At 37.9% G+C, this 23,992-nt stretch overlaps 2 protein-coding genes across 3 annotated transcripts in view; one reads left to right on the top strand and one right to left on the bottom strand.

The window, feature by feature from the left end:
- The first annotated feature begins 2,009 nt into the window (after nucleotides 1-2,009).
- On the top strand, nucleotides 2,010-22,079 carry SLC24A5 (solute carrier family 24 member 5). Its single transcript, XM_037156482.2, has 9 exons — nucleotides 2,010-2,161; nucleotides 2,884-3,063; nucleotides 13,822-13,905; nucleotides 13,995-14,098; nucleotides 14,436-14,536; nucleotides 16,188-16,468; nucleotides 18,989-19,195; nucleotides 21,083-21,184; nucleotides 21,657-22,079. Exons 1-9 carry the CDS (start codon nucleotides 2,041-2,043, stop codon nucleotides 21,977-21,979), a joined length of 1,503 nt encoding a protein of 500 aa, XP_037012377.2. The 5' UTR covers nucleotides 2,010-2,040; the 3' UTR covers nucleotides 21,980-22,079.
- Nucleotides 22,058-23,992, bottom strand: part of MYEF2 (myelin expression factor 2) — a 30,808-nt gene continuing 28,873 nt past the window's right edge. For both annotated transcript variants that reach the window (XM_037156477.2, XM_037156480.2), the window contains one exon: nucleotides 22,058-22,724. In XM_037156477.2, coding sequence (XP_037012372.2) covers nucleotides 22,561-22,724 — 164 coding nt within the window. In that variant the 3' untranslated portion in view covers nucleotides 22,058-22,560. The remainder of the gene's footprint in view (nucleotides 22,725-23,992) is intronic.

The following is a 23,992-nucleotide window of genomic DNA, read 5'->3' as shown; positions in this document are numbered from 1 at the left end:
TATGAAAGTGAGGTGTCTGGTCCTTTTCTGGGAAAGGGGGAGCTGAGATTAAGGAACATAAATGGATTTCTAAAGTGGCTGGCAAAGTTCCATTTCTTAAACTGGGGTGTTTATCATAGAAAAATAACAAAGAAAATAATATAGCAGTACACTATAGTTATTTTGTATGGCTTTCTTCATCTGTTTTATTTTACAATAAAAACTTTTTAAGATCCTTTTGCAATATGAAGAATAAATGTACAAAGCAAATCCAATTAACTTCCTCAATTCTCTTTCCTTGGCAAAGCCTTATTTTATTACATAGTTATTCAGAGCAAGTACATGTTTGTTCTTAGGATATATTTTTAAGAATCACTACAATATAATCAGTTAACAGATGTTTATTAAGGATTTACTATGTGCAAGACATTGCTGTCTCATTGCAATTGGATTATATATTTAAATACTTCCTCTGTTTCCTAGATTAACATCAGGTATTTGAAGTATTCACCAGGGGTTTGAGTTTTTGTGTTGTTTGTTTATAATGTTTAGTTTTATTAATTGATTGAACTACTGTATTTTGGAGGAAAAAAAGCTCATGAAACACTTTCACTCAGCACAAAAGGAAGTGGCCTCTTCCCCCGGTCTTAGCCACTGCTGGTACTGAGCCGTGGTCTAGTGGTCCAGGCTGCCTCCTCCTGTGGGTGTCAGCATCAGGCACTCTGCTTGCAGAGAATCCGCCCTGTTACTGGACTACACTTCGGTGACTCATCATCCCAGCCTCATAACCACACCATGCATCTGGAAAGCCAGTTACTCGAAATGACAGCTTCAGAGCAGTTTATAGTGGGTACCGATTCCCAGCAAAACTAAAGGGTGTCTGAGAATTTTTACCCCAACCGAGATCATAAACATCCAGAAGCAACTCTCTTCCAGAAAAACTCAGTTTCTAAATCTAAAAGTTAGCAGGCATCTGCTTTTTCTGCAAAGCAAAGGATCTATGAGAGATGCAAAGCTATAAAATCTCTTTAAGGCCAGGAAGCTTCTACCTCAACCAAGAGCTATATAGTAAATGATGAGGCTGATGTGATAATAATAATATAGATCAATGACAGATAACATTGACCATGTGGAAGAGGCTGTTCTGAGCAGATTGCAGGCACTCATTTATGCAGTCCTGGCCACAACCCAAATAGAGGAGGTCGTGTAACATTCCCACTTTACAGCTAGTAGAACCGAGGAGCACAGAGGTTAAATAACCTGACCAAGGTCACATAGCTGGTAAGTAGCAATGCTAGGACTCAAACTAAGTGGTCTGGCAGCGGAGCCTGTAACACCACCACAAGTTCTTAATGCCTTGGCAAACCCAGTAAATGATAGGGAAGAAAAGATAGTGGTCTCCATTTGAACACTCCTTGCCTTGTTGAATTTGCACTTCAGATAACAATTCTGGCAGAGAACACAGCCAATCAATGATCAAATAGCATCCACTCTGTCTCCTTAATAGCTCTTAAAGCTGTCAATTCCTCTCCATCCCCATTACTGCTTGCTTGGGTTCAAGCCAAAGTCACTCCACCAAAGTCACCACCCTGCCTCCTGCCCTAATTGGAGATAAGGATGAATGGCAAAAACAGAAATACAGAATGTGCCACCCAGCCCCAACAATATCTAGAAGCAAGAGCTGGAGAGAGGTGGAAGTGGTTGCAAAATCAGGTCCTTACAAATATAGAGACAAAGTAAGACAGAACCCATATGAAGATATTAAATAAAATGACCCCATAACATGCAGGCCTCCAGGATGTGCCTTCAGGGACTGGGGCACAGAGCAGCTGTAGACAAGGATTGTCTGCTTTCCTCCTGCCTCTTCCAGCCTCTCTGGGGCTTGAGACTCCTGATCAGAGAAGCTTGGCTGGCTCTCATCACCCTCCCTCCTGTGCTGGCCTTGCTGAAATGTGCCCTAGGCAGGGCACTGGGCAGGAAAGAGACTCCTCACATGATCCTGCTTAATCCTCCTTTCCTCTCTTCCTCAAGCTACACACTGCAGTTAAGAGTACAGCAGAAATGCAGACAAAAGGGGGTCCGCGGTGGACAAGGAGGGCCCTGCTCCTCGGCATCCTCTGGGCTACTACACACCTGCCTCCCCCAGGTGCTTCTCTGCCCCAGCGTGTCCCAAGGGCCACAGGTAGGTGGACACTGGGGTCAGCTACCCCTGCTGCTACTGCTGCCACATGCAGATAAAGGGACAAAGGGAGGGAAAATTCTCATCTGACTTCTTTGCTTATGCTTCCTTCTGTATTTGCTCTGATTTTTAGCATTTGGAAGGATTTGGAACACTTTTGATCCCTCAAGTAAGTTCTCAAAGACAGTGCCCATATAATTCATAGATATCATGAAGCAGGAGATCCTCCAGTTTTTATTGTTGGAGCTTTCATGAAAAAAACCCTTCATCCCAGAAATTCTCTCTACCCTCAGTAGATGCTTCTTTGCTGGCCAGTGAACAACTTGGGCTCTAAAAGGGAAAATGAAAATGTGCAGACATCAGAAATCTTTATAATTGGGAATACAGTTTCCACTGGAGGAGGAAGGGGGGTTCAGAATTCCCTTTTAGAAATTAAGCAGCCAGGAAAGAGTGGTTTCATGATTTCTTCTTTTTAATTCTCCTACTATTATCAACTTACTTCATTAAAGTACCTCTTTCAGGTCCCAAAAAGACTAATCGTTTTTTTTTTTTTGAGGATCCATAAGTACATCATATTCAAAAGTGCTTTATACATTTTCACCAGGGTTCTTAAAATGCCACCCAGAAACCCCCCGCTTTACAGTTTTCTTCAGCAATTTCCTGGTGTGGGCTTGGAATGTGTGAGTCCAACATCCCTCAAATTTTCACCTCCTTTTCCTTACCAGAAAATAGCACCCGGTGTGTCATTTCTCCATCATCGGAGTTCCCGGAAGGGTTCTTCACAAAACAGGAGCGTGCAGACGGAGGCATCGTGATCTACTTCCTCATTATCCTTTACATGTTTATGGCCGTGTCTATTGTCTGTGACAAGTACTTCCTACCCTCCTTGGAAATCATCAGTGAATGTAAGTGAGGGGAAACCTCTGCTGTGGCCTTCCGGAGTAGCTGGGCCACACACGTAGGGGGGCTATCTTTGAACTAGCTCAGCACAGCCACCTTTCAACCGGTTGCAGCATTTCACTATTAGAAATTAAGCTCAGTTACTGGTTTCTGAAAATTCAATCAGTCGGTTCAGGCCCTTCAGTTGTATCCCTTCAGTCATGGACATCACGCAGGATTCTGAGAACAGGTCTTTCGCTGGTGCCCTGGTCCCTAAAATCAAGATATTAATGGTGTTTTATGCCACATAATAAAAAATGCCAAGTAGGAGTCAGTCTCCTTACCCACTTGGTTAGTTTCATTATTTGATCAGGTTCACCTCAGAGAAAGTCAAGATTAAGAGTTAGGATGCCCGTTGGACACAAACGGCATCCCCCGCCCCACCCGATGACTCTGAAACATCACCGACAACATTTCTTCGCTGCGGGGAAGAACAGGAACACAAACTCTCTGTCGCCCATGACCCCGCCCCGCCCCGCTGAAATGCAACTCAGGTTTTCCTCTCTCGTTCACTACGTGGGGCAGTATCCTTAGGACCTAAGACGTGGCCTGGCGAGAGTGGGGACATGTAACACACTTAACAACAGTAAAATTACAGACTAAGTCAGCATAAGTCTATTATAACTATACCTTAACTGAAGTAGATGTAAACGCGTACATTTTTACACCGACACTGTCTCACATTTTCACCACCCAGAGGCCCCGGCTCCCCTTCCGGGTATGTGCTTTCGGTCTTCGGGATCTTGCTGCCGATAGAGTTTAACGTCTTTTCTTTTTTGTCGTATAATATTGTGTACATTTTCCCATAGTATTAAATGCTCTTCAAAAGCATGATTTTTAATGTTAGCATGACAGTTTAGGATTCTGTAAATGATTGGAGCACCTAAAACTGATTTTATATACATAGTAGGCACCATAGAGAAATTTATAATTTTTTAAATTATTCATCTAATGAGATGTTTTGTGTTTAAATTTTGTTTGTTTTAAATAATGTTATGCCTCCACTAGTATAAAATCTTTGCAAACTCTTCGGATCACGTTCCGATAAAGAGGCTGAGCTGCGCATATTTTAAGCTTTACCTTACACATTGTCAAAAGCATTTCACAAACGGTGAGCGAACTTGAACCTCCAGAATGTGTGGTAGCTTCCATTCCAGAAAACCATGAACAATATCATTCTAAATGTCTTTGCTGATTGCTTTAGAAATGAAACTTCATTTGATAAAATTTGTATTTATCTTTTACCTTATTTGTAAAGTTGAACTTCATATAACTTTATTGAAATTTGATTTTTTTCTTTTGTGTCTTATTGCCCATGTTCTAATGGGGGTGATGGGTATGATTTGTATTTTCCTTATTGAACTCCAAGACTTTTTTTAAAGTATGGGGACATTAACCCTTTTTATGACAGTTTAGGATTCTGTAAATGATTGGAGCACCTAAAACTGATTTTATATACATAGTAGGCACCATAGAGAACCTTTTTATAATATATTTTACATGTTTTTTCTTTTGTATTTTGTGTACTTATCATGTTGAAATTTTACATGTTTTATGTAAATTCATAAATAGTTTATGATTATCTTTTTGGTTTTATACTTAGACTTTTTTACCCCTAGGTCAGAAAAATTGTCATATTTTATTTACTTATAATTTTTTTACATTTATTTATTTCTTCCCCTAAGAATTAGTTTTGCTATAGGATACAATGGCTTTTTCTCAAAATTCGATCAATCTTTATATACTAAATTCTTGTGTGTGTGTGTGTGTGTGTGTGTGTGTGTATCTGTCTGTACTCTCAACTCTAGTGTAGTAGTCTTATTTTTTCATTCTTATTTGTAGTAATCTTATTTGTTCATCCTTGTGGGAAGAACCATACTTTTAAATAGAAAACCTAAAATAGATCATGTTAATTATATAAATCCAAGAAACTTAAAATTCAAGGTATGATATCCCACCTAGAATCTTTCTCTTTCAGGAAAGTAAAATAATCACTTTTTAAAAATGTTTTTGCTTTCACATTTCCCAACAATAACTTGGCTGAAAAAATAAATCCATCAAAAATGTTTATTAAAAAGTTGTCTTTGGAGATGTAAATAAATAAATCACTTGTCCCACCCTGCAGAAAGACACTACTACATTAAAGTTTAGATTGCTACTTGAAAGCAATCCTCACGAAATGACTTTACAGCACGTCTAGAGTGATCACTGTTATCATGCCACTTGTGGCGTTACTCTGAACATCGACAACACACACTTCTCAAGTGCACTGTCCTTGGCTCTGAAACGCAACACAGAAGTTGTTATGGATGCGTGACTGATGGATGTCACGCCGCTGCCAAATCTTCCTCCACCACTGAGAACTGACCCTGGTCCTGAGTACTGAAAATACTGGCAACAAAGCGAGATAGAAATAGTGCAAGCTCAATTCATTTTTAAATGTCTGTCAATTAATACTCTCATTTCTCTTTTTGAGGAAAGTCTAGCATGGCCTCATCCAAGTGAGAACATAAGCAATAAAAAATAATCTCCCTGAAATTTATTTATAGCCACAGAAAGGTCTGCAAATGCTTTACATTTCTCCATGGTTGTTTGATGAGCACTGAGTTACAATAGTTCCAACCCATCCTGTCAACTGATAAATATAAATTCAAAACAGTTTACTGGAGCATTCTACAGAGTACTGGAGTGTTATTTATTTATTCATTTGTTAGTTATCCTAAAAACAATTATAGAAGATAAAGCAGGGTTCTAAATTACATATATATGGTTTTATTTAGTCTTCACAAAAAATATGAAGTAGGGACTATCAGATGTTGTTCCTCAAGAGAAAACTGAGTCTGAGAAGATAGGTAATTTTCAAGGCTTCACTGTCAGTGCACGGCAAAGCCCTGGTCTCTCCGCTGCCAAAATGTAAGAATGTTCTCAATTGCTATGATATAATTACACATCCTTGTTGGAGATTAGTTGCTATAACATGGTTACTTCAAAAGAACTTTTCTATGTGAACAATCTTAAAAGATGTTTTCTTCCCAAGGGTATTGACTCCTCCCCCCCAAAACCCTACCCAATACCCACTGTGATGATAAAGGAAATATACTACAAAATGAAGATAATCCACTTAAAAAGTAAGCTTAGTCTTTTAGCAGCCTATTGGAGGTTGTTAACTAATGTAATAAGCATTTGCCCACAATAATGAAACTCTGAGGTCTACACTTTTTGAGAGCATAGTATAGCATCGTGCAGTCAAATGGTCAGGTATGATGCAATGACTTTCTTTGCCGTACATGTTAAGTGTCCCAACCTGCGATACCATGGTAGGATTGGCAGGCTCCTGGCCCACCCCGGCCCTATCACCCCATTACCCCTCTTCAAATCACCAGCAGAAGGGGCCTCAGCAAGATGAAGACTAGAAGAGGCTCAGGAGTGGGATCTCTATACAGGGGACGGGGAAGGTGGGGTCAGAGCCCCCTGCTGACACCCTGGCCTGGCGCCAGCTCAGGCAAGCAAGTGCCCTTTGTCTGTAGCTGTGTGTGCTGGAATGGCAGTTCCCCTCCGGGCTGTGACCTGGGGGCTCCAGCAAGGATCTTTCCCTTCTTGTTCTACTCATAATCATAAAAGGCACACGACTTCTCTTCCCAAACTCAACCCCAGAAAAGCAAGCACATACCTGTGTTAGACAGCCTGAGACACTGAGCTGTCAGCCTAACAAAATGCTATTGCTCTGCCACCTTCCTCTAGTCCTATTGCCTTTTTTTCCATTTAGGTTCTACAGAAATAGAGGCTAATGATGATTTTATGAGCACAGAAGGCTGAAGTGAAATTAATCCACATTATTAGAGGAAATTTAAAAAGTCACATTCTAACTGTCCAGGGCACTTTATCTTTGCAGAAAAAACCTAGTTTCTGTGGTGGGAAGGTGGTCAGGGGCTCAGGAAAAGGGGTTGAAAGGTGTCATCCGAGTGGGAATATTACCTGAGAGAAGTTAGAGCTGAGGGTAGCGGGGTAAGGAAAATAACTAAGGAGCGCTCCCTCATTCCCATCAGCTGTGCTGCTCTAAGCTGGTACTTGGGCGGATATTCTCTGGAGTGTGTGATGTGTGCGTGTTTGTGTATGTGTGCAAGACAGAGACATAGACAAAGAGACAGCAACAGAGAGGATTCCAAATGACAACAAGGAAAAAGGGGAGCCTTGGTGGTCTCTGGTCATTCACGTTAGCCCGACCAATGAAACTTTGTATGAATTCCCATGCTGGGTTTGTGAAGTTCATGAAGGTAATCCTTGGGCTCCTATCTGGTTTCATTTGCTTGGGGCTTTGCCCAGTTTGCTCCTTATCTCTATACTACACTTTCAAAAGGGTCTCCGACAGTGCTAAGAGTCCTTGGAGCTGCTGGAGGGGAGAATGCTGTCCTGTGCTATAGTGCCTTGTAGTGAGATGGCTGAAAGTGTCCGCACTGGAGCCCGACACCGCCGGGGTTCAAATGGCAGCCTTACCATTTGCTACATCTGACTTTGGGCAAAGTGCAGAGTGTCCCTCTGCCCGAGCTATCTCAGCTGTGCAGGAAGGGTAACTAGAGCTCTAGTTCACAGAGCTGTGTCAAGTACACAGGGTAATACAGCTGCTCACCCAAGGACCGGGCACATGGCAGACACTCACTAAATGTTTGTGGGTACCTAAGAATCGACTACCAAGACTAGAATCCTTTATCCAGGAAAGATGAAGGTGAACAAGGTGAATGATCAAAGCCAATATAATAAGTATGTTTGGGGCACATACCAAATCTAGCGTAATTCTGCTACAGCTTAAATTTAGGCAAATAAGAGCAACTACTGTTTCACAAGGTAGGAAGTAGGTTTATGAAATCCATTCTTTTATTTGATCCAGTAACCCATTTGGCAACTTTAATGATACCTTAAAAATCTCTAGGATATTGTTTAGAGTTCCTTTTACTTCTTTTACATTAAAATCCATACCACTTTATTCCATCTTTAGTAAGCTTTTATTGTTTAAAGAATACTTTATAGTATTTTAATTTAAATATAAATCAACCTAAAAATATAATATAAACTACATTAACTTATAGCCCAAGGAGAACTATTATCTCTCAGTTCATTTTTAGAAACACAAAAGTTCAGAAGCACAAAAAAAATCCTTTTTACATATTTTTGATTGGTAATGGGGACCTCTTAGTGTTTAGAATTACTTAAACACTATTCAGAGCAGCCTTTTTTGAAACCTATTTTCTATGAAGCTTTTCACTTTATTTTTATCCAATTTTTATTGTAATTTTTTCCATTACCATTCACTCCCCTTATACCCACCTGCCCCCAGCAATCACCACACTGTTGTCCATGTCCGTGAGTCCTTTTTCCTTCCTGCTCATTTTAAATGTTACACTGACGTACCGCTCAATTAGAAATTCTAATCCCTCCACCATACTGATCCCTTGAGGAATAACACATCTTAAGTGAAAATGATCTTAATAAGGTATGGCAAAACATAATTCAATATTTACTTTATTAAAATTTTTGCTTATTTGCTCTGCTTTGAACTAACATTTGCCCGTGTTCTACTTTATGTTTCAGAAATAGAAAATAAGAAAGGAATGCAGGTTTTAATGCCAGGTAGATTTGGTTCTAAAGTGATAAAACTGAAAAGGAGTCAAGTACTTCTGTGAGTATGGCATTTGGCTGACCTACAGTTTCAGGGATTGTTTGATTGATAATCCTCATGAAATTTACCGAGGCAGAGCCCTCCCAAAGAACAAAGAATCGGGGAACAGTGCTTCCTCCCTGCTATGCTGGCACTCCTCCTCCTCCTCCTAAGGGCATTTTCATGCTCTTCGTTTGTCCTTTCTGTCTGTCTAAATTGTGGCCTCCTTGGATTGCATCTAAATCAACCCCAGGTGCAGGGATCTAAATAAGCATCAAGTTGTCTGGATATTATAAAGATGCTACTGCGGGAACAGGTGATGATGATGATAAAGTTTTGTATTAATCTCCTCACTTTACCTACATGGACAACTGGGAAAGCAGCTTTTTAAAGCAAAAAAGATCTAGGTGCCCATCCCATCTCTACAATTACTATGTGACCTTGGCAATTTATGGAGCTTAAACTCAGGTAACTGTGAGAAATGTCTTGCACATGCATTATGTGATGGGCTTAGGGCAGGTGGACATTCCTTGTAACATTACAGCTATTAGGTTGGCGGTTAGCAGAGTCCTTTTTTCAGCGGAATCAGGCATTTAAAATGATAGCACAGGGTTTCAGAATTATTCCATCACAGCTCACATAAAATATAAGGTGGTAACTATAAAGTTCTCATAATGTTTTTATTTATTGTTAAAAACAGTAAATATGCTCACAAAGCATACACATGCAGTTGTGCACTAAGAGGCAGGCTTTCATTCCAATGATGTTAAATTTGCTCAAAATTTCCTAAAAAAATTTTGAAATTAATGTCAGATCAAGTTTTGCAAAGCATAAAACTTTGGTTTGCTGTCACTCCTCATTCTGTACCCTAAATAGAATTACTCAGCATGACTACCCATCCCAGTCACTAGAGCTGGGTCTGAATGACTTTTGATTGCTTCCAAAATTTGAATTCACTCACAAAACATGAAAATTCACAATTGTTGAGGGCTTTTAAAAATCGTTCCAGAGGATACCCAATTGCATAGAGCCTATAGTTGTAACTTCACTAAAACATGAAAAGAGCTGGAAATACGTTAAAATGATAGCTGCAGTTAAATACAACAGCAACAACGTAAGTGACTCCTCTCCCTCTATTTTCCTCCATCACCTCAATTTTTAAAAATATAGGGCTTCTCTTTTATTACAGTAAAGGAATTTATTTAACATGAAAACTGGTACAGAGTCTAGAGCATCGAATCTATACTCGGAATTTTGAGTAAAAATTTATGAAGGAATTAGAAGACACCTTAAAGACTGTGTAGGCCAACCCCCTGTGCCCAATTTTAGATGACAAAGTGCAGGTCTTGCCTGAACAACTTGTCTAAAATCTCATGTTAAGGTCCTTACCAGCAGGGCCAGCACCTAGGTCTCCATTTTAGTTTAAACCTCTTCCTACTATATTTCCAGAAGTGGATTTTTCTAAATGTTATAAACTTCCCAACATAGCATCCTAGAAGAGAACATACCCAAGAAAAAGTGTGATGAGTTTTAGCAATCCATTATCATAAACTTGCACTTTATATAAGCAATGTGATGATCTCTAAACTTATAAAGCAAACTCACCTTAGACATTTCTACTCTATCCTGATGGAAAATGTGATTATTACTTTAGAGTAATAGAGAGGAAAGAAAGTAATAGCTCTAGGGAAAATAAAAAACTCAAACAATTTATCTTTAATAATAAACTATAGCAGAGAGAAATGCTACCCAAAGGTCAGCAAAGACAAAACCAGCCTATTCTAAAGTTCAGATGTATAAACCATTTTCATGAAATATGCTTATAACCTTAAGATATAACTTGTTAAAATATTTTGGAAGATTTACACATTCATTGATACAGGTTCTTTCCTTTCATAACTCAGAGCCGGTGAACAGCAACAGGCTTTACCGTTACTGCCCTTTGACCCTGAGAGTGTTCCAAAGGGCCCCCCACCTCCCAGCAACCCAGTGGGTTGCACTTGAGACTGAACTTCTCAAATGAAGCATCTTCAGCTAACTGAAGATGCATCATTATCTCTTCAGCTGCACCAAGTTTGGACAGTAACTTTAAGATAAAGTATTTTGTTCTTTCTCAATTTCCTCCTTATATTATCTAGCCCTGATTCAATGAGAGAATTCATGAAAATATCCAATATTACTAAATTTGTATGTTCTCTGGAATAAGCTGGGAAACTTCCAAAGTATCCCTGACTCCCAGTAACTACTGTTCCCCCAAGGAACGCATTGTGTGCATTTATATGCCAGTGCCATGAGGCGGAGTAGATAATGACTCAGTCATGTTCTAACTGGCCGGCCTAACTGCCATTCTTATATTGGGTTTCTGTCATGAAACTGAAATAGCACTGGACTTAGGACTCATATACAACCAATATGCAATACTTGGGGTTTACGTAGTAACATCTCACATTTAAGGTCCTTGCTATCCATGTAACTTCGAGTTACTTAACCACCCAAACCTATTTCTTTATCTGTAAAATGGAAATACCACCATTTATATTTAAGGATGGTTGAAATTCATAAATTATGTGAGAGTGAATTGCACACCATCAATGTAATTTATTATGCATGTCACACCTCAAATGAAAAAAAGTTAACCACAGAGTAGTAATCTTCATCTTGTTCTATTTTGCTTTATGGCCAGTTGATCTTAGAGTTGCAAATAAAGAGTATGCATATATGTATAAATTACGTATCAAATTATATAATTGTCATATATTACATGGAATGATATACATCACTCTAACCAGTAAAAGAAATGCTATGAAATATAACCTTCATAAATCATTACTTCTTCCCATTCATTAGCCACTGCAGGTAGATGTTCATCCATTGATATGACCAAGGACAAAAGTGCGGAACAGGACAGAGGGCCTGGATCAGATTGTCCCAGCCATCCTCAGAGGACTGTCCATGAAGCTTAGCAGTAAAAACCTAAGCCCTTACTAGGATCCACAAGGCCTTACATGATCTGGCCACCTACTACCTTTGACCTTGTCATCTACTGCTCTCCCCTCACATACGTAATTCCAGACAAGCTGGCCTTGTGCTTCTTGAACACACCAGCTAGCTTCCACCTCAGAACCTTGGCACGCACTGCTTCTGCCTAGGACACTCATACCACAGGTATACATATGGCTGGCTCCCTCCCTTCGAAGTCTTTGTTAAGTCACCATATCTTAGTGAAGTCCTTTCTGGTAACCCAGTCTAAAATTACAACCTTTCCACCATGAAGTTTCGTATTTCCCCTCTGTGAAGTCGTTCCTTGCTATTTCTAATATAATGGTGTGTTATCTTGCCTGTTTTCTCTCACTAGCATTAAAGCTCTACAAGAACAGAAACATCGTTATGTGACTGCCATTTCCCAGCACATGAAAAAGCATCTGACATAGTAGGTTGTCAGTAAATGCAACCAATGAACAATAGCCAGGAGTTTCTGTTATCCATGGATGCTTAACAGAATACTCCCAAACTGGGTTCGGCTAGGCAGTTCTTGCTCAAGGTCAGAGGAGGGTGGGATCATCTGCAATCCCCTCCCTAGCACACCAGGTGCCTGGGATGGGGAGATTCAAGACAGCAGGGGCTCTTCAGGAGGTCCCTCCAGTATGGGAGGTTCAAGCCAGACTTTTTATGGGAGGCTTACAGCTCTAAAGCAAATGTTCTTAGGAGAAAAAACACAAGGAAGTTGGTCACCTTTTGTTCTAGCCTTACAAATATTATGGCACTGCCATACTGTTAGTCAAAGCATTAGTCACCAAGGCTCATCTGGGTCCAGGAGGAGACATAAACTGCCTCCCCCGCTGCTTCTTTGATAGGGAATGAAAAGGTTCTGGGAAATCATGTGGGCAGAAATATTGTAGCCATTTTTGTAAAATACAACCTGCCACACCAAGAAAAAAAATCAGTCAAGTCAAAGGCAGATGTCCCAGCAGGGAAGTAGAACATGCGGGAGACCTGAGAGTGAGCAACACATAGCGGTCCCTACAGGCAAGAATGAGGAAAAATGGACCACAAGTGACAGAGACTCACCAAGCACACCAGGATTTAGGGGGCCCAGAAGACTGAAGTGTCCAGAATCAATAGGTATAGTAAACAATAAACGTCAACAAAAGATTGCTATCAAGAGCCTTGGAAACCTGAATTTTAGTCCTAACTTTGTGACCTAGGGTAAATAACACCCACCCTGCTACCTCTATCAGCTGGTTTTTTATTCTGCCGGTAAAGCCTCCCTGGGGGTTTGCAATGCAGTTGCCTCAGCCTGAAGCAGCGTGGTTTCTCCAACGCGACTCCCTCTTTCCTTCCCATAGTAGGCCCCTTAGCTCTAAAATTTAAGGGCAAAAAAATTTGAGATTCTCATCCCATCAATCACTGAAGATAATGGATTTACATGCTTGTGAACGTGGGGGACACATACAATTTGAATAGTGGTATTTTCTTGAATTTCCTACTATAGAGTTTTTTCATGGCTCCATGATTTAAATCAATACTGTTATTACACAATAGCCAATCTTGTTTACAGTTAATTTGTCTCATTTGTATTTAGAAAAGGTTCAAATTGCCAATTTGCGAGTGTGCTTCTTAATACACTTCATTTATAGATCTTAAAAACTACCAATACTCACTTTTTCTCTTCTTTCAAAGTTGGGTTAGGATTCCTGAATTCCCTTGACTTTTCTCAGTTCTTATGGGAGCATTAAAGTTTTTAAAAGTCATGCTGTTGCTACACACCTACAAAAAGCAAAGAACCTCTTCTGGATCCCAAAACATCCATCTTTGCACTCAGAGCACTGAGTTGCAGCGGTGTTTCAATATACTTCCAAACTTACCTCTATTTTTACAGAAGCTTTAAGTCATAAAGGAAACGAGACACTGGACTCCTCTATTCCTTAACCTGCACATTCTACTTTTCCAGTTGCCGTCAGTGTTAGTTCTTTTCTGTGAAGCTGTGGCTTTGAGTGCCTGTTTTAGTTACAAAGACACACTCTTTTACCCATCACTTTCCCAGGCATAACATAATTTTGTTTGTCTTCAGCCCTTGGATTGTCTCAGGACGTTGCAGGCGCGACTTTCATGGCAGCCGGGAGTTCAGCTCCTGAGTTAGTTACTGCTTTCCTAGGTAAATACTGCACCTTGTATTTTTTGCTAACCCTGCATGATTTTACCTACTTCAGATAAACTGCAACTCACCTACTATCTCGCTCATAGGTGTATTTATCACAAAGGGAGATATTGGCACTAGCACCATTCTTGGATCTGCAATTTATAATCTCCTCGGAATCAGTGCTGCCTGTGGCTTGCTATCTAACGTGGTATGTACCAGTACTTTATTCAACAAAATTGACTGTCTCAACAACTTAAAGAACTATTTAGAGTTTAGCACGAACAAGGCACTAGGAATGTGTTCAATCAAATTTATTAATCAGTGGAAAAACCAGCAAGTACTCAATTTCAAGTTAACCAACAAATAATGGCTCTTGGTCAAATTTATGAAAATCAGAGTTTTAAAAACAATTTTCCTTAAAAGTTCCTTTTTCTCTAAGCAATATGCAAAAGATACTATTTTGCTACAAATATACAATTTTCTTACATTAATTAAGCTTGCACAGGAAGTTGCAGTGTACCACACAGTAAATTGCCACTTTACAGGTGTCGTCACTGTCGTGCTGGCCCCTCCTCAGAGACTGTGTGGCATATGCAGTTAGTGTGGCGGCTGTTCTCGGCATACTAGTTGACAACCAAGTGCACTGGTAAGCTTGACAGAATCATTACTCTTATGTAAAACACATTTACAAAGCCTTTATGAAATCCTAATGGTTTACTAACATTTCTTTCAAAAAAACGTTACTTCAGTCACTTCTCAACTTATCTGCCACTTTCACCCCAGTGGGCCTCTGAACTAAATAAAGCCCCTCATCACAACTGCTGGTTGCATTTTTCACCCTTCTTTGCAACTTTTTCTCATCAGTCTTTTTCTGTCTCAGTAATCACTGGATGTTACCATCCTTCCCTCTCCACTGACCTGACTGTTCACAGTCTCCCAACTTTGTTGGCCCTTTAAGTCCTAACACTTGGCATTCTCATCTACTGGGTTGTTCACCTCACCTCAGGAGTGAGTGCTCATGGTCACCAGACTGGAGAGAGATGACGACGCAGGGAGCACAAGTCCCTTGGAATCCCTGTGACTTTGTTATTTTGGCAGAGGAACTATACTCTTCTTCCTCTAAGACTCCAAAATATTTAGGTTTCAATGTTAAAAACTGCTTGCTTTCTCTATAGTCTCCCCATACTTTTCTGTGCCAATAAAAAGAGGGAGTAGTATAGTGGACAGATAACTTTTTCAGCGTATACACACCAGGTATCTATTAGGTATTTATCAGTATGCTAGGAATCGTAAGGGATAAGCAAATATAAAACCCACAGCTGCGCAGGCTGTGACTTACACATGGCCAGAGAACACTAGAAAGAAAAAAAAACACAATATAAACGGCTTCCCCCTGGAGTTTAACAGTGCTGTGTAATACCTGCTATCAAGAAACACAAAATCTAGCAGGGAGCAAGATTTCTAACTAAATCACTCCAAAATCTAGTCTGTCTCCCAATGAAAAACTATTGGTTACAGTTGGGATCTTTCTGGGACCCAGGCTCTGTCTGTCAGGGTACAATGAACGGGAGCATCCCTGCACAGGAGAAATCAGGACCTGTGTGTTTTTGGCTGGAGCAGAGACTCACTAGCTACAAGACAAAAGATAAATGCACAGTTCAAATGCGATGGTATTCCTTATGAAGGAAGCCACGGTGTAGGGAAATGCAAGTTTTCAGTGCAGAAGGTATAATTTTTTTCGAGACTTATCTCCTTGTTTTCTTGTTAATTCAGTTACATTAATATTATATTTTAAATCCTTGTATAGGAAACTGAAAAGCCCCAGCCAAAACCTAACATATTCCAAAAACTTTCCACAACTCTCATAATAAAAATTTTAAACAGTAAAATGAACTAACACATGCTATATTCTTTTATAATTATTATGTATTTGGGGGAATGGTTTCTGCCAATGAACTGAGAGATGAAGAATGCCCATTACTATCCATTAGCTTCACTTTAATTTTGAAAATCTGTAATTATTATTTTCTAAGCATTTTTATGACTACTATCTTGAAGGAATCTATAAATGAAGGTGAGTTTTCCAATCCTTGTTTTTTTAAATATAGAAAAAACATTCAAGATGCTATCAATAAATTTGTAATAATGCTATATAACGCATCCACAAAACCAAAACATATTTAGAAATATTTGCTCTATTGCATTAAAAATTAAGCAGATACTACCAAAAAGCTATTAACTCTCAAGTAACTTTTACTTTTTATTCAAACACACACACAAATTTCTCTCATTTATAGGTATGAGGGAACTTTACTACTTTTGATATACGGACTATACGTTTTGGTGCTGTGCTTTGACATTAAAATTAATCACTACATTATAAAGAAATGCAGTCCTTGCTGCACCCGTCTTGCCAAAGCAATGGAGGAGAGAAGTGAGCAATCACTGATGAGCTGGGAAGATGAGGGTCAACCATTCATCCGGCGGCAGTCAAGAAACGATAGTGGAATATTTCATGAAGATTCTGGTTACTCCCAGCTTTCCATGAGCTTACATGGTCTTAATCAGGTTTCTGAAGGTAATAACCACATCTTGCCCCCCTATTAAAGTCTATTCACTAATGCAAACAGCCTCATCTCACTTCAGAAAGTATTATACACTTATTATGTGAAAGACACTGGAGGCCCTGACTGGTGTAGCTCAGTGGATTGAGTGTGGGCCTACAAACCAAAAGATCGCGGTGTGATTCCCAGTCAGGGCACATGCCTGGGTTGCAGGCCAGTTCCCAGCAGGGGACACATGAGAGGCAATCATACATTGATATTTCTCTCCTTCCCTTTCTCTCTAAAGATAAATACATAAAATCTTAAAAGACACTGGAGATTCAGAGATGAAGAGGTTAGGCCATATCCTTAAGAAGCTTCCAATACTGTAAGAAAAATTAAAAACCAAAACAGCCAAAATATGAAGGTTTAAGTACTTAAAGAAAGTGTAACTGTGTTTCCTAAATGGGACAGACTATTGAAAATTTGATGAGGATGGTTAGATAGAAAGGACTACCACACATGGGAATATTTAAACAGCCTTGTAGCACAGGGAAGATTTTAACTGATGACCTGATTTGAAACCTGTCATTCAGTAAGTGACACCTACTGAAGTCTTTATTAGGTAAATGATGCAGAGGTAAGAATAAAGTACATTCCATGGATGGACACCAAGGAAATAACATTAGCTTGTTCAAGTACTAGTGTAACTGAGCACAAAACGTGCGTGGTAAGAAAACAGAGGAAAGGTGGATAAAAGAAATAGGATAGGAAGAGACTTCAGTGTTTAAGAGTCTGTGCAAGTTTGTGAACAGGTAAATCATTAGAACTGAAGCATGTGCCTAAAGACACGGAGGGCTATTAGAGTTCACTAAAACGGCTGATGTGTTTTAATGAATGACTAGACAGAACAGAGGCAGTGGGAATGAAAGAGAACAGATGTGAGACAATGCAGAAAAGGCATCACAAAGGCCAGGCAATTAAAGGACTTTAGGGGCCAGAAAAGGGGGCAGAGAAATTCTGAAGCTTTGACCGTAATTGACTAAGAAAATGAAACACTGCTTACAAAAACTAGCAATATAGGGGAAACAGCTGGTGAGAAAAAGGAAGAAAACAGCTGAATTTTAAATATATCATTTGAAGCAGTAGCAAAACATTTAGGTACAAAGGTTTAGGAGAAAGTCAAATTCAATTATGGTCAGAAATATAAAAGTATGGGTTACTTTTTTTATAAAATGTTTGTATAAAACAGTCTAAATTTAATTTAGTACATTAGGAAGGGAACTTATTCTAATTTACTATCTAAAAAATTACAACATGACTTTTCCTCTTTTACAAAAATTAGTTTCTAGTATTTCAGGTAAAAGAGTTATATATCTCTAAGTTAAATTTTATAACAAGTCAAAAGAATCAGTCCAAAATTATTACTACAGCCCTGGCTGGTTGGCTCAGTGGCTGGAGCATCATCTTGTAACTGAAGGATTGTGGGTTGGATTCCTGGTCAGGGCACATGCCTAGGTTGCAGGTTCATCACCAGCATGTGCCACCCCGTCCTGACAGGTACTGTCCCCCGTCCCAGGTGCTTACGTACAAAGGCAACCAATCAATGCTTCTCTTGCATCGATGTTTCTCTCTCTTCCTCTCTCTAAAAAAGCAAATGAAAATGTCCTCATGTGAGGGTTAAAAAAATGTTACAATTACTACTACACTAAAATTATATCTAATATTAATGGCCCGTTGGCTGAGGCTTGGCAAATTTTTATGAGTTATTTTACTAACATTAGTTGTTATGTGACTTAATCAAATACATGGGTATATTATTTTGTAAATGCCATACAAATTTTAGACAATTTAAAAGTGAATTCTCATTTTTATCTAATATATTACCATTATCTTCCAGTGACTTCATAAAAAAATTGAATAAGGAACATACTCAAGTTTTATGTGACATTGTACATTGAATACTAGTTCCTATTTTCTTAAGGTTCTTTCCACGAACTATGGTGAATTCTGAAGTCAGTAATAAAAAAATTAAATAAGCTCCTCAAAAATCACTTATAATGAGAATTAGATTGGAATACTCAACTTCATAAAAATTATGCTCTAATTATTTTATAATCCCTAAGTATACACTACCTAATACAGAGGGTAGGGCGGTGGCATCATCAGTTTGGGAAGTGGAGGCAACCAGATAGCTAAAGTAGAAGCCAGGTTAATCTCCTAAGGAAAAAAAATTACTAAAGACCATCCACATTGTAGAAAACCAAGAGATGTCAACTGACACTTCCTAAACATTATCGCTAGCACATTTGGGTGACTAAGGGTTTAAGGCCCCAAATAGAGAAATGCTGAGTATCACATTTTACACTGTCTGCCCTACAGTCTCAATTAGTTCCTTTTTTGCCAGCAGTATCAGTAATGAGGTATTCAAATGTTTTAAATAGCCTTTTAAACCTGATACAGCTAATTTATTTCAATATAGCTTTCTAAATGGACATTTCTAACTTAATTGGCCATTTGAGAAAACTCACAACCATTTAATTTTTCCTCAACAGATCCGCCAAGCATTTTCAACATGCCTGAAGCAGATTTAAAACGAGTTTTTTGGGTACTCTCCCTTCCTATTAGTACAATACTTTTTCTAACCACACCAGATTGTAGAAGAAAGTTTTGGAAAAATTATTTTATGATAACCTTTTTCATGTCGGCACTATGGATATCTGCATTTACATATATCCTGGTTTGGATGGTCACAATAACCGGTATGTAACTTAAGTACAAGAGCACAGTTGTAAAAGAAAATAATCAGTTTCATATAAGAACTTTATATAATCACTAAAGGCAATCTAGCTAAGGAGAAAATCTGTTTTTCAGCAAAGAATGAAGAATAATGCTGTTTGCCAAAAAATTAAATATTAATATACCAATCATCCAGGTTTTGTGAGTTGCTTATTACTTATCAACTATAGTCTCACAGTTATACAGCCCAGGAATACCAGAAAAAGGATCATCTTATAAATGAAATCAAATTCACAGGATGGCTTTCTATTAGGCTAATAATTAAGTCACACTGCATGGGGGTCCATAATACACTCTTTATATTGAGTTCAATTACAAAATAAAAAATAGCAAGATGCCAGTATTTTGGGAAAACGATGGGTACTCACTGTTTTTATTTTACTCATTACTATGGCAATACAAACATACTATGAAATGAGTAAAATAAAGTTTCATTTTAGGTTTCTACTACCTTCATGATTGAGATTTAATTATTACTGCTTGGCCGGAATCAGCTCTAGTCCTATAGTACTCCTAGTCCAGAAGGAAAAACTGAATATAAACACAGAACAAAAAAATTCAGAAATTTCTCCCCAGAGGGTAACCTGAATGAACTAGTGTCAGAGGTGAGCAAACAACCTCCTGTGTGCACAAATCACTGGGCCTCTATCACAAACCACTGTGTCTGCTAAATGAGGTCCATTTACTTACATGGAACCTATGGATATTTACATACTACACTGGCAGAGCTGCACAACTGCCACAGAAACCATAGTCTGCAAAGCCTACAATAATTACCATCTGCAAAAAAAGTTTGCTGATCTCTAACTTTTTCCAAATTAATATGAAACTTAGAATAGTATGCTAGCAAAAAGCAGAATATTTCTTTTTCGTTTTTTAATGAATATGAAAAAGTCCAATTATCTTGCAAAGTAAATCTCTCCACACTTTCTCATCCAGAACATACTCGACATTAGGAAAACAGGAAAAGAGCAAAATCACATAACAGATCATCGAGCCCCCCGCAAAGTGATAAATATTAGTGTTATGTATGTACATATGAACTCTGGCCAATCAGTAACAAAAATTATCAATCAATTACAATTCCAATATCAATATATATAAGCATGCAATAAATAGACTAATGGTTTTTTTTAAATTGCTACTTGAAAGAAAGAAGAAAAAATGACTTTAAAGCAAGTTTTCAATTATAACAATAAAACAGGTACATGTACTTTAACTCCCCAATGGTTCTATTTCCTAAAGTGAATACGTTTCTGAAAAATGTTGAACTGACATCAAATTTAACAGAAGCTTAATAAATTGGGACTATGATGTTAGAAAGACTCAAAAAGAACCTTATTTTGTTTTCCTCAGATTTATGGTACTTTCTCAAAGAAAACACGAAAGGAAGGTGTATCACTAAAGTTGGACTTAAAAATTTATACCATGTTAACACATTTAAAGTTTTTAAATAGCTATAAATAATTTGCTTAACACTGACTACATTAAGAAAATGCTTTTAAAGAGAAAAAAATGACCAATCTCATTAGCATACATTAAGCACAGCCTTGATGATATGAAACAGTGATGACAACCAAAACTTCTGTAAACACACTAGAGAAGAGAATTACTCCTTGGTAGCATTTTGTCTATTAAATATCTGTCATTAAAAATCTTCCCTACCCATGTTACTTAATTTACCAATCTTCTCCAAATATTTTGTTAGCTAAAATCTAAGTACATAGAGATTGGCTCTGAAATCTAAATGCATGTATTTTCTTTTTGTTCATGAAGGAAATACCTGAAATATCTGCAGAGAATGGTTAGTGAATCTATGAGATCTGTAACTCATAATATCTATGTTACAGGGGAAACACTGGAAATTCCAGATACAGTCATGGGCCTTACTTTATTAGCTGCAGGAACAAGTATACCAGATACAATCGCAAGTGTGTTGGTGGCAAGAAAAGGTAAGAATTAGTTCCTTCAAGCTGCAGTGCCCATTCTTCAAGCCTGGCTGAACACTAAGCAAAGTTACCTTTAAAAAATATTTATTTTCTCAGTAACATACTTTAAAAAAATAACTCAAGAGGAAGGATTTACTGTTTAATAACAGATTAATTTCATTAAATCTAATTCCCCAAATAAAATTCATCTGGAATGAGCATTAAATTGTAATTAAACATGTTAAATTAGAATGAAAAGAAGTGATCTACAACTTATTGAAAAATGGTTTAATAGAGGTAACTATTAGATAAATAAATGTTAATACTTTAAATACTAAACTCACAAAATTACAAAATACAAATTCAGTAAGACTTTTGCTCTAATACAATCTTCCAAACCCAACAAACAAAAACAGTATCCAGTGTCTTTTCTTTTAAGCTTATTAATAAAATACAGTGTTGGTATGCACATTTTAACCACGTGTGTTTTTTGCAGGCAAAGGAGACATGGCTGTGTCTAACATCGTGGGGTCCAATGTGTTTGACGTGCTGTGCCTTGGTGTTCCATGGCTGACAAAAACTGCCTTTATAAATACATCAGCTCCTGTAGAAGTGAACAGCAGAGGACTAATTTATGTAACCGTCACTCTCAACATTTCTATTATTTTTCTTTTTTTATCAGTTCACTTCAATGGCTGGAAACTAGACAAAAAGTTGGGCCTAGCCTGCCTATTATTATACTTGGGGCTTGCTACATTATCAGTTCTATATGAACTTGGAATTGTTGGAAATAATAAAGTAAGTGGCTGTGGAGGTTAATATTAATAGTGATAGGTGGAAAATGTGAATGACAGAAAAGGGCAGAGAAGGAGTACTCCATTTCTTCATATAAGCCAAATAAAAAACATCCTGAACTTTAGACTCTAAAACTTACTCAGAGTAATTCTTTACCACCAAAGAAAACTAATTTAAAAATCAACCAAAATCACATCTTCATTTGTCTTGAGTCCTTTCTTATCAAGAACAATTACACAGAGATAACAGAAGTTTTTAAAAAATTTATGCTTTACCTAACAATAAATAAGTTGATAAAAGCTAGAGAAACCTGAACAAACAAATCCCACTATGTAGTACTGAAAATAACAAGAAAATGGCTTCTTTTATTAAAAAACAGTATAACCATTCATTTAAACTGAATGACCAGACTTGCTGTCTTTAAAAACCCAAACTTGAGATTAACAAAAATCACAGTATATTTAACACTATACTGTTAAAAGCTGGTGGAATTTTTAAAAGTTCATTATTTACAGCTTTTTTAAGCATACAGTGTTACTTTTAAAATGACTTTTACTAGGAATTCAGCAAAACAGATACAGGAATGTTCCAACCGTGGTTTGAAATTATGCATTACGATCCAAACGAACATCAATTTCTCTGCCACTGATTTTTATGCCATTCATTATTCTGCAGGCTTTTTCAGCTGATTCTGGGGAGTCAAATCTGACCGTTCCACAGCCTTTTGACTTTCCATTCTCCATTTTTATTTCTGCAAACATTACATGGCCTGTAAAAGAAAAATTATAGAATTACTATACTAGCCAGTTTAAACAGGTACCACGTTTCACTACACAGGTTTGAAATTTCTCATTGCCAATGAAGCAATTAGTAACTTGACTAAAAATATCAACATCAATGACTGAAAAACAACATATATAAGCACTTTTCACATCATTTTATATTCTGAATATAATGCAATCATATAAAATAATGAACATACATGTAAGCATATATAAAGCTGGACTCAAATTTGCTTAGGATTTACTGTTTTAATAAAACAAAAATTTCATTTATGTTAAACCCTTAGTTTCTTTAGTAAATTTTATAGCAGGAAGGCAAGCTAGCACAAAATGCCACTAAGTCACCATGCCCGATGACACACTACAATTTTTTAAATTTTTAAATTTTTTTCTTTCCCTTTTTTTTCTTGCTTGTTTTCTTTTTTGATTTTTTAATTTTTTAAAATATATTTTATTAATTATGCTGTTACATTTATTCTATTTCCCCCCCTCTGTTTCCCTCCACCCTGCACATCCCTCCCCTACCATTCCCCCTTTTAGTTTATGACCAGGAGTGTGTCTCAAGTTCTTTAGATTCTGTATTTCCCCTACTATTCTTGCCCTCAAGTTCTTTAGATTCTGTATTTCCCCTACTATTCTTGCCCTCCCCCCTATCTATTTTCTACCTACCGTCTATGCTACTTATTTTCTGTACCCTCTCCCCCCTTCTCCTTCTCCCTACAAATTAAAACAAAATTATTTTTAGAGAAAACTGTTACTTTCTGCCCAATCCTCTCTTCCTTCCCTTTTATCCTCCCTTTTAATTCTTCAACCCTGAAAATAGTAGCAACTGCCCAGAAATTTAATTTTTGCCACGTCACAAAGGGCCCCACTAATTCTGCTTTGCAACCACAGGGCTGAAGTCATTCATTCAATATCACAATTTGAATTCCAACCTAAGAACGGCACCAAATGTGTTATGGAAATAGGCACAGAAGGGACAATGCAGATGTAAATCAATAAAGGTAAAAGCAGTTATCATAACAGCACAAAGAACTTCAAAGGAGACTCCAGAAAGAGGAGAAAACTAGACAGTTATTCCATATACAGTTAGTATCACTGCTGACCCTAGAGACTGATATTTGAAGTAGACAGATAGATGATCATTTGTCAAAATACAAAGGGGCCATAAAAATCCGTGATCCAAACCAGAGTTACCGATCATTACACATAGGAAACATATGTAAAGTGGTACTATTCCCAGGTACACCGGGAG

This window comes from Artibeus jamaicensis, unplaced genomic scaffold, assembly GCF_021234435.1.
Source record: "Artibeus jamaicensis isolate MK-2021 breed Jamaican fruit bat unplaced genomic scaffold, CSHL_Jam_final contig_548, whole genome shotgun sequence".
In the NCBI taxonomy this organism is placed as follows: Eukaryota; Metazoa; Chordata; class Mammalia; order Chiroptera; family Phyllostomidae; genus Artibeus; species Artibeus jamaicensis.
The sequence above is the reverse complement of the archived record's forward strand: the minus strand, read 5'-3'. Positions and strand labels throughout refer to the sequence as shown.